The sequence below is a fragment of the Pteropus vampyrus genome, unplaced genomic scaffold (genome assembly GCF_000151845.1).
Source record: "Pteropus vampyrus isolate Shadow unplaced genomic scaffold, Pvam_2.0 Scaffold239, whole genome shotgun sequence".
NCBI classification, from domain to species: domain Eukaryota; kingdom Metazoa; phylum Chordata; class Mammalia; order Chiroptera; family Pteropodidae; genus Pteropus; species Pteropus vampyrus.
Window position 1 is genome coordinate 882,311 of NW_011889020.1, and position 10,836 is coordinate 893,146.

The 10,836-nt window shown below is 65.0% G+C and overlaps 1 protein-coding gene across 1 annotated transcript in view; it reads right to left on the reverse strand.

Annotated features, from left to right (window-relative positions):
* Nucleotides 1–2,919: 2,919 nt before the first annotated feature.
* Nucleotides 2,920–10,836, reverse strand: part of GMEB2 (glucocorticoid modulatory element binding protein 2) — a 24,567-nt gene continuing 16,650 nt past the window's right edge. Inside the window, exons 5-10 of the mRNA XM_011374066.2 lie at nucleotides 10,538–10,641; nucleotides 8,582–8,739; nucleotides 6,607–6,678; nucleotides 6,230–6,367; nucleotides 5,850–5,972; nucleotides 2,920–5,406 (exon numbers count right to left, since the gene is read on the reverse strand). Coding sequence (XP_011372368.1) covers nucleotides 4,748–5,406; nucleotides 5,850–5,972; nucleotides 6,230–6,367; nucleotides 6,607–6,678; nucleotides 8,582–8,739; nucleotides 10,538–10,641 — 1,254 coding nt within the window. The 3' untranslated portion in view covers nucleotides 2,920–4,747. The remainder of the gene's footprint in view (nucleotides 5,407–5,849; nucleotides 5,973–6,229; nucleotides 6,368–6,606; nucleotides 6,679–8,581; nucleotides 8,740–10,537; nucleotides 10,642–10,836) is intronic.

A 10,836-nucleotide genomic window follows, 5' to 3' on the forward strand; every position in this document is an offset into this window, starting at 1 on the left:
TCGCGCTCCTTGGCGTTCGCCTGAGGAGGTGACCACCCGTGTCCACACACAGACCTGCACGCGAGGTCTGCAGCAGCTCACTCAGAGGCGCCAACACCTGGAAGCCCCGAGACGCCCCTCGGCAGGTGGACACATGCTCTGTGCCCGTCCAGACGGCGGGATGTCGCCCAGCACTAGGAAGAAAGGAGCTGTCGTGTCACGAAGAGACACGGAGGGACCGTAAGCGCACGTCACTAGGGGAGAGAAGCCGATCTGAAAAGGCCACACACGGTGTGATTCCAGCTACGTGACACTGGGAAAGGCAAGACATGGGGACAGTAAAAGGATCGCTGGTCCCAGGGCTGGTGGGGGAGGACGGATGGACAGTGGGCACAGGGGACTTTGGGGGCAGCGAACACACTCGGTGTGACACCATGACGGTGGGTACGTGTCGTCACACATCTGTGCAGACCCATGGACTGTATGATACTGAGAAGGACCGTGACCTGACCTGGGGACTCTGGGTGACAATGACGTGTCAGTGCAGATTCACTGACGGAAACAAATGCACCATCTGGTGGGGAGGGTGATGGCGGGGCGTCTGAGCGGGTGGAGCTTTGAGGGCGCAGCGACGTCTCTGTACTTTCCTTTCAATTTTGCTGGGAGCCTAAAGCACTCTAAAAAGAAAGGGAGATTGTCACTCACCTCCCTCGGAAACCACAGGGCCCACTGACCAAAAATAAAGAAAGATACAGAAACGCCCAACAACACAATTCACGAGCTCGCTCAGACAGGCGGATGCAGACATGGGCTCGGCCAAGAGAACATACCTGTTCTCAGGTGCGCATGGCCACCTACCAGACCGGTGCGCCTCCGCGGCAGAGGTGACAGCACAGTCCGGGGGTCCGAGTGGAGGCGGCAAGGGCTGCAGGACGGCCTTCGGAAGGGACTGCCAGTTCAAGCCTCAGATCAGATCGCTGAGGCGTATGGAGACTACTTAGCAAGCGGCCTTGGCGGTCTGATGGCACTGGGCCTGGGGGGGACGCCCAGCTGAGACAGGAGGACAAGGCAGGCATGGCTGCAGGGCAGGGCTGGGGGCCACGGTGGGGAGGCCCAGGCCCAGCACCCTGCTTCCCCGCGAGCACCCACTGCATACCGACCGCGCGCCCTAACCCTCAGGTTCCTAGGTCTGCTACGCCCAACGTGCGGCGGGGCAGATGCCCAGAGCACACGCAGCAAGTGCTGGGGGCGCATCCGCCGACAGCCGCAGCCAGCCCCAGGGGGGCGCGGCCCTCTGTCCCCCGCGGGCTGTGCCAAGGGCACCCACGTCTTCCCACCCTCGTCAGCGGTTCTGGTGACCAGAGCAGCAGTGTCCGCGCGCATTCTGCAAATCTCGAGCACAGGAGTCCAGTCGGGAGGGGCCGCCGACCTGAGGCTGGAGTAAGCGGTGCGCCCGCCACTGGGCAGTTCTCAGACACCCTCTCCGGCCACATCCGCAACCCCGCCCCCGGGCTCAGCTCTGGACCTTTCTGTTTGGCTGTCCAGCCAGAGGCTGCCAGAACCAGGGCACAGCTGGTGCCCCCCACGCCGAGCCCGCAGTGTGGGTCGTGGCTTGGGAGGAGGAAATGTGTCCTGCCCCCACTGGTCCGCGTGCTGAAGGCAAGGGGCCCCCTCTGCAGCAAGTGAGGCGCCCGCCCACGCGCCCCACCCCCTGCATGGTCCACCCCTCCTGCAGGGTGTCCGCGGGCTTCTCAGAGTTTGGGGGCGCCGCTGCCCAAACTCAAGACCCCCCTCAGGCACGTTCCCTTGCACCTCTGACTACGGCAACCACCCTGCTCTGGCCTCGGGCCCACCCCTCCCTGCTGCCCGCTCTCCACGCATGGTCTCTCTTGGCCACCCAAGAGCTGACCCTGCCCACGGCACCCCCATGCCCTCTGCCCTGGGGAGGGCTGTGCCCCTCATCGATGCCCCACGACAACACACTCAGGCAGGAGCCTTGTGCCTTGGTCAGAGGAGGTGACATTCAACCGTGCCCACCGAGTGGATGTCCCCAGAGCAGGCACCAGCATCAGCCACTCCACAGCTGAAGATGCCACCAGGGCTGCAGGGCCCTCCTACCCGGCCCCGCCAAGAACACAGGCGAGGAGGCAGCCAGGCGTGGCTGGGGCTTTCCTCCTGAGCCACGAGGAGCCTCCACAGCATCTTTAGTGGGTGGTGTGGCAGTGTGGCGGGCGAGACACCTACGAACCCACAGGCGAACCCACAGCCTCTGCGGTCATCAGCCCCGAGGGTCAAGACGCTGTCAGTGCCCTATGTTGTCCGGCTTCCAGCTCAGGGCCGGAGAAAGGCAGATGTGCTCACTCCCAAAGCCAGCTGGACGCCCCTTCCCGAGAGCCACGTGGGCCTGGGCCTGCCCTCGGCCCCGCCGCTTCCCCCGCCCCCACGGCAAGCCCCCGCTTGGCTTGTCAGGGTTGGAAGGGGGTGACCCTGGAGGTGGAGGACAGTGCAGGGGGCCTGGGCAGGGAGACCTGCAGGTCTGGGTACCAACTGGGGGTGGGGACACAGCACAGAGAGGGCGGGCCACCCCCGGCCAGACTTCCAGGGAGTTGGCCCACTTGCCGGTGCTGCCACCCTCCTGACAAGTGGCTCCATGTCCCTCTGTGGACGGGGGGTCGTCAGCCTGGCTACACAAATCTCCGGGCTCCTCGTACTCAGGCCACAGACCTCAGCAAGGGGCTCTCTCCAAGCTGCCACGTGGCCAGCTAAACCTGACCCCACTCAAGCACACACGGGGGGAAGGATGCACCCGCTGTCGTTGGGAGGACGGTTTTGTTGGGGACAGCAGATGGACCTTGGACCCCAGACCACACCTCCACCAGAGCCGGTGTCAGAGGGAGCGCGTGAGCCTGCACGACCTGCATCACGAGAAGCAGACCCGAATTATGAAAAACTGTTTATTTTAACTCCAAGTACTGAGCAGATACCTGTAAAACATACAAAGTAGAACTCAGATGCTCCCGCCTCCAGGCTGCCTCTGAGCACCGGTGAGAAAAAGCCACTCCATTCGCCTTCCCAGGACCAAGCGGCCCAGGACAGAGTGTTCTGCCCCCAGGGCTGGAGGGGGGGAGGCTCCGCCTGCAGAGCTGGCTGGGGTTTCCTGAAGCTGGTGGCCCGTCCCCGCACCCCGGGTCCCTGCTAGCACAGATGTCCAAAGCCGCCGGGCTGTGGGGCTGGGGGCAGTCCTGAAGCTGCACGAGGCTGTGTGTGTGGCTGAGTTTAACGCTCCCCCAGTGGCCCGTGGTCGGTGCACAGTGCAGCAGCTGGAAGGGCACGCACGGCATGCTGCGCTGAGGGCAGCACGCGGCTTCCTGTGGGGAATGCGCTGGGGGGCCACGCCTTCGAGGCCACACTGCCGCACCGAACAGGACTCAGGACTTAGTCAAGATGCACTTAAAAAACGACACAACAGGAAAATAAACACCGCACTGAAACCAGCGGGCGTGACAACCACCACCGAAAAGGTAACAGAGAAAACAGACACCCTCAGCAGCTTGAAGTCGGGGCGAGGCCTGCTGAGCTGGGTCTGGGGCACTTGATGGACAGACGGACGGACGGAGCCCAGTGCCCTCCAAAGTGCGAGGGGGCCTCCCCCTGGGTCCTAAGCAGGCTGCAGGACAGGCGGGCCCTGGGACCCCGCAGCCTGCTGGAGACGCCCGGGATCTGCAGTCAGCCCGGCCTGGTCCTCCTCCAACTGCAGAAGCCTGGCTCGAGGTCAGCCCTGAGCGAGCAGGGGTCCCCGCCGTGACGACACTGCCCTGGAACGCCAGTGCAGCCCTGCCTCCACCAGGGGTCCTGGGGCCAGGCCGTCACGCTGTCACGTGGCCCCCCAGCAGCGTGGGCACAGGGGCCCTCGGCAGCCCGTGTCCGAGGGTGCATCCCCACCCTCCAGGCTTGTTCTGTTGATACCCCCGCCCAGGATGGGACAGAAGCCCAGGGCCACGCCCCCTGTGCGGCCCAAGAGGCTGGCTCAGTGCTGGGGGCTCCCAGCCCCAGCAACAGGGCCTCTAGCCCCCGTCACCATCACACAGGCTGTCGCAACAGCCGTTCTGTACAAAACACTCCGGAACCTGAGCAGACTCCAGAAGCCTAGGCACTCAGCATTGTTCAGATTGAAAATGCTATGATTTGACCCTTCCTACTGAACCACTCTGAACACGCCGCAGGCAGGGAGACAGGGAGCGCGTGCTGCAGGGGCCCCTGGGCCCCTCTGCTCAGGCGGGCACCCCCCATCTGCACCCCAGGCCCCAGGCTGACCTGCCGCACCTGTCACAGCTGTTCTGGGGGTGGGGCGGCAGCGTGCCGGCCGTGCTACACCTACAGAAAACTGCGGGAAGAAACCAAATCCATAGGATCCATGGCTTTCCACACTTGGGGACAGTCCCCAAGACATGTGCTAGTGACGTGACCCCGCTGCGCAGGACGCTGTGGGCCCGCTCCCCGGCGCTGCTTCGCGCCCCCGGCTGCGCCGAGGCCTCTGCGAGCTCCCGCCTGGCTCCTGACCCGGCCCAACGTAAACAGTATCGATAAGCAACAGGGGGAAAGTGTATTTCCCAAGAAAAAAGGGGGAGGAAGTTCGGAACTCGCAGGTCAGCGTCACAGGTTGCTGTCACCTTCGATCCCTTTCCTCTTCTGGTGGGTTTTGGCGGGTCCTCTCTTTGGTTCAGCAGCTGCGCTCCCTGCCCGTGAGGGGCCTCACCTCCGCCAGCAGCTACTTGTGCTCACGGCCCTCTGCCATGGCGGCCACCTCAATGGTGGCCGAATGTTCCTCGGGTCCCGGGGCGGCCACGGCACTTTCCACGGCCCCCGTGGGCACTGTCACAATGGTGCTGCCCCCGGGTGACACCTGGGCCACGTTCTGCAGGGTGGGGCCCAGGCCTGGCAAGGTGAGCAGCTGCAGCGGGCTCACCACCTTGACCACAGTGCTGCCGTCCTGCATGGCGGCCGTGCTCAGCACCGTGAGGCTGGGCGCGTCTGGATGGATCTCCACCGTGCCTGGGAAGGCGGTGCCCGGTGACGCCAGCACCGTGTAGCCCCCAAGCAGTGGCGAGGCCGGGGAGCTGGCAGGAGTGGCCTGCGGAGGGCCCTTTCCCAGCATCGGGGAGGGCAGGGCGGACACCACTTTGCCGAGCGGCACGCCAGTCAGCGGGGAGACAGGCATGCCTGGGCTGAGGGCGAGCTGGGCGGACTGGCCGAGCATCTGGGAGGCGATGGCGGCCGGCCCGGACGTGGCCCTCGCGAGCCGGGGCCGCTTCACGGGGGGCGGCAAGGACACGGGGGTCAGCGTCATGAGCACGTTGCTGAGGTGCTGGGACTTGTGCTTCAGCTCCTTGGCCCGTCGGCGGTGCTCGTCACACTGCTGCTCCAGCGCTGCGGGGTGGGGCGCAGCGTCAGACCCCACCCGCCCGCCCAGAGGGGGCCGCCCCCACGGCGTGCGCCACCTCGAAGGCCCCGTCACTTCCCGACACCGATCGGCCACGTGGCAGGGAGGGGGGCTGCGTGACCCGTTAAGGTAAAAGCGGGTCACAGCAGCACCTGTCACCCGCCCGCCGCCGCCCGCCCTGCAGGGAGACACTGAGGGGCCACAGAAACGGGCTCGGGGCTCAGTCTCTGCTGCTTTCTCACGAGTGACTGCACTGAGTCTCAGAAACTCAGGACAGGCAGCTGTCAGGGCCACACGGTGGTCTGAGCGTCACTGCCCCTGCGGTCAGTGCTCAGCATCTGCCCATCCCGCCTCCACACAGGCTCTGCCTCTGCAGGTCTCAGAAAGAGCTGTCCACGCTGCAGGGACCAGGGACCTGGGCCCCACGCACCTGCCAGGTCGCGGGCGTATTGCTCTCGCGAGCGGTCCATCTGGCACTTGTGGCTGGCCAGCACCTTCTTCACCAGGTCCAGCATGCCAAAGTTCTGCACGACATTGTTGAGCAGGATGGCGTCTGAGGGGCGAGACGGCTGTGGTGAGGACGGCCAGGTCGCAGAATGTGCGAGGCCTGCTCCCCGCCAGCTTGGCCTCGCTGCCAGTGCCCAACCCACAGCCCGGGAGGGCTGGAGGGAGCAGGGCTCACTGCCCACCCCTGCAGAAGCCGCTGGGCTCAGCCTGGAGCCACAGGGAGCAGGCTGCACCCTCTGGTCCTGAAGGAGCCAAGCACCCCGGCCCGGCAACAGCGGAAGAGGCCCCAAGGGCCTGCCTCACCTCGGAGCTGCAAGGGCGGGTCCTGGACCCTCTGCTGCAGGCCCTTCATGGTCTCCACTAGCTCCTGGTGGAACTCCTGGATGACCTCGTCCAGCAGGCCAGCATCCTTGAGCCCTCGCCAGAAGGCAAAGGTGTCATCTGTGGGAGGAGGGAGAGGCTCAGGGAGCAGGAAGTCCTGCCCGGCCCGCCACGGGCTTCTCACCACAGGGAGCAGAGAACTGCCGGGGGCCAGAGCTCGGGGGCCAGCAATGCCCCCGCCGAGCTGAGCCCGAGCAGGCCGGCGATCGGCCAGGCCGGACGAGCTCTTGCACTGCCCCTTCTTACACGAGGACCCGGCCAGGCCCCCGCCCAGGAGCAGCCCGCGAGAAAGCCCGCACCTCCAACAGTCGTGGTCCAGTCACTGGGGTCCTCGCACGTCTCGATGGTGATGGTTGCGGAAGACCCGTTCACTGCAACCGAGATACAGCGGTGAGCATCGCGGCCGGCTGGCCCGGGCCCTCCCCGGCACCGGTGCAGGCCTCCGTGGCCCCAGCCAGGACCAGCGCACGTGCTCGTCACGTCCTGAACTGACTTAACCGATGGACCACAGGCATCTCAAACACGCACGAGGAAACTAACACAGCCCCGAGCCCAGCCCCCGGTTCCGAGCGCTCAGTGCTGCGCTCTGCTCATCAGGGGACGTCAGGGCCATGGGCCACCTTTCCGCCTGGCTGGCACCCCACGTGCAAGAGCCTGGGGTCACTGCTGCTCACGGGGTCTGCGCCCTGGGTTTCTCCCCTTTCTCACATCTGTCTCGTCGACACTACTGTACGCCTCAGTGTCTGTTTCTAATCGTCTAAAGAGGTGGGACTTCAGAAAGGCATAAGCTGTCACTCAGGCTCCAGTGCCTGCAGCACACAATTGTGGATAAAGTGGCATCTGGCCATTTGTAGCTGTTTTTGATACAGACCTGGCTTCACAGAGACCTGGCTGAAAAACAAGCCTTGTGACCGGGTGACGTCTGCATAAGCTTTTCAACCTTAGGGTTAAACTCTCGTTCACCGTCGTGCACGTCCGACAAAGACGTCGTGCTGGGGGTGCTGCCTGCCGGGAATAACTTGGGCCCCAAACAGCTGTTCTTCACAGTCTGGGCCCACACAGGTTATCTGACTGGCCACACAATAGGGCTCCGGCTGAAGAACCACCACCCAGAGAAGTCACAGTAAACAACAGACCTGTCCGCACCACGAAAAGACAGCGGAATCCAAGGGACTAAATCCTAGACCAGGCACCCCAGACTGACCTTCGTACGGCAGAGCAGAGCGCCTGGACCCAATCACCCGAGGAGGCCCCATCCTCACGAGAGCTCCGGCCCAGCGGGAGTGGGGTGCACGTCGGATGTGTCTGGGGGTGTTTTGCGGTGACCCAGCCCCTCCCCACACTGCCTGTGCCATCTGAGGAGCCTGGGACTCTGGTCCAGAAAGAAGCCGAAGGGCCCGGGCCCTACTCGCCTGGGTGACGAAAGCTGACAGGTCCAGCCTTCCGACCACCAGCACCTGTGTGCCCCTGGAGATTCTCGGAAAGCCTCCAAACTGACCGGCGTCAGCACTGCAGCCCGCCCGCCACTCGGGGTGCAGGGGGCACCTCCGGGCAGACGACGGGACCTCACTGCTGCCCCCAGCCTCCCTCTCCTTCCTTTAAGGACAGGCTGAGGTCCCTCGACTGGCCACCATCTGGTCAGCATCAAGGACAGTCCCTGGCTACACGACAGCATACCCAGACTGACCCTGAGCAGTGATAGCATAGGGACGATGCCAGGGAAATCGCTAGAAATGCGACACCACAAAACCACAAGCAGGCGACGTGAGGAGAGATCCTGGGACCTAAGCTCACTCTGATTTCTGCATCCCGTGAGCTGTGGTGGCTCCTGAGATGCTCTGTCCTACTGTGATCAGTGATGTCAACATGGAAGAGCGTCACGATCGTGCCTGTCAGCACCCAAGTGGCAGGAACATGCAGGCCGAGCGGGTGCTGCGGGAGGGACAGGCTCCACCGGGGTGCGCCACGGGGGAGGACATGTGGGTGGGGATGGGGGGGCAGGTCCCTGCCAGTCAAAGCTGGCGGTGGGTATGGCGTTCAGTTAGCATCCCTCAATGCTCCCCCACATGGGAGCGCCCGCGTTTCACACTAAAAGTGGTTTCAGAACAAGCACTTGGGTCTCCCCGTCCAGGAACGCAGCAACTCAGCCCACCTTCCTTGCTGAGGAGCAAGGTGCTCCGGCACCGAGGGCCCAGAGCTGCAGGGCGCATCAAACCCCTGCCCGCCTGGCCCAGCCGGGGAGTGGGCTGGGGGCCCGGTGGGTGTGGCACATACCATCAGCCGTGGCGGGCGTGAGCGGGAGGAACTCGGCGGACGTGGGGCTGCTCAGGGACACACGGGCTCCTGAGAGGTCGATCTTGGTGCTGCGACAGGTGTTGGAACAGACCTTGTCGTGCTGGTAGAAGTCCAGCTCCCCGGAGTCCATGATCTTCCTGTGTGGCAAGGACGGGGGCGTCACGTGCGCACGGCCACGGCCTCTGTGTGCACAACTGGACCCAGAAACGCCCCGCTCGCCCCCAGTAGCACATCCTCAGGCCCCCAGAGGGAGGGTGGGAGGGAGGCCTGAGCTCCCAGGAGGGGTGACGGAGGCTGTGTCCCCAGGAGGCTCCAGACAGGCCTCTCCAACGGCCCGGCACAGGCTGTCTCAGACCCTGTGGGGACACCTCAGTAGGCGTGCGGCTCTGACTGTGGGAAGCCAGGCCGCAGCCACCGGTGCAGGAGGGAGCGACGAGGCCCCGGGGGCAGATCCTGCTAACAAAGGCGTCAGAGGCAGCACACACCCAGAAACAGAGGCGACAAACCCGCCAGGAGGCCTGCACCTCTGCCTTCCCACCGCAAACGCCACCGGGAAGGGCTCAGAAGGCTCCACGCGTCCCCGCCTCCCTGGCTGGCCTCTCCCAGAGGAATGGCCTGTTGCCTTCCCACAGCTGTGCCACCTGGACACTTTCTAAATCTGAGGGCCCCGTTCATGGGCAGGTGTAGGAAGAAGCCGCAGGCACTGCGGGAGGGGACCGCCTACTCCTGAGGGAAGGCGGACGGCTGCCGGCTGGCGCCTGGCCCTGGGCGGCTGCCTCAGACCCAGGTGCTGGCCCACGAGGAGACTGAGCGGGGCCGCAGGCAGGCTCCAGGCGAGGGTGTCATTGTGGCAGCCGCAGGCACCCAAGGGTAGCAGGAGCTGCTGCTCCCCAGAAAGGGCGTGGAAGAGAGCAGCCCGCCTGCAGCGGAGCGCCTGACCCTGCTCACGGTCTCCGGAGGACAGCGGCAGGGGCACGGGGGGAGCATGCAGGGGGCGGGAGGGGCCCAAGGGGGGAGCCCCCACCAAATCAGGGGGGGCAGTCACCGGCAAAGCTGGAAGGTCACACATTCCTCAGCAGGGGCATCACACTTCCTGCTCCATAGGTGATGGGGGTCAGAGGCCCTCTGTGACAGGCCACCCCCGGAATGCCCAAGCAGCGGGCACCGGTCCCCATGCACAGCAGTGAGAGGCCGCCTGTAGCTGACTTCCCGGGATCCTGGATCTGCCACCTGGGCGTCCGCGGCTCCCACACGGTCCAGTCAGAGTTGGCAGGGAAGGAGGTCTGAGGACAAAGCGGGCCCTTCACCAAGAACCTGGCACTGATGAGGGCCAGTGGCGGGCGTGGGCCCTGCACAGCCGAGCCTAATCACAGACGAGACAGGCCAGGGTCCAGGCCGAGACTGCTGGAAACTCAGCGGAACGCTAAGCCGAGGAGACGGGACCCTCGCCATGAGACCAGCCATGCCAGAGAGGCCAGTGTCCGGGCAGCTGGCCAGATGGACACGCGCTGCGGGCCAAAAGAAGTGGGCTCTTGACCCACACGCCTGGGCCTGGGGACGGTGGTGGGAGGTGCGGGTGCACGCCCGGGGGCGGGACACTGCCCGCGGCGACCTGGGGGCTCTGCCGTGAGGGCACAGTGAGGTGGCCGGAGGCTGCACCAGCAGTGGGGCCCAACAGCAGCCTGGCCGCCTGCCTGCTGTGCACACTGCACCCCACCGTCACCATCTCACTGTGACTATCGCAAGTGCCTCCTGCTGAGAACAGGTGAAAATCGAAACGAGACAACAGAAGCTCCTACACTCGGGGGGGCGGGCGGCACACGATGGCAGGGGTGTGGGCAGTGCAGCCTGGGATGGTGGCAGCTCCCCCCATGTTCCAACGTGCCTCCTCTCCAAGACCTCACCTGTGCAGCCCTGCCCGCCGCCGACGCCCACCTGAGCATGATGCCGTTCATGCGGATGGCCCTCTTCCAGTCCTTCAGGGTGGACTTGCCGGCCAGGTGCACGAACTCCTTTGGGCTGATGACGTGCTGGTCGTACTGCAGGAAGCACAGCGGGCTGGGTCAGGACGCAGACGCCCATAGCCTCTGCGCCCACCTGAACTTTGTCCGAGCCCACCCGGGAAGGGGCGCAGGACAGAGCGGGGCACCTGCATGGTGCCGCGGGGTCGCTCCCAATTCGACACCTAGGCTTCAGCCAGCAGATCTGGTAGAAGAGGGAATGGCCTGCACCGG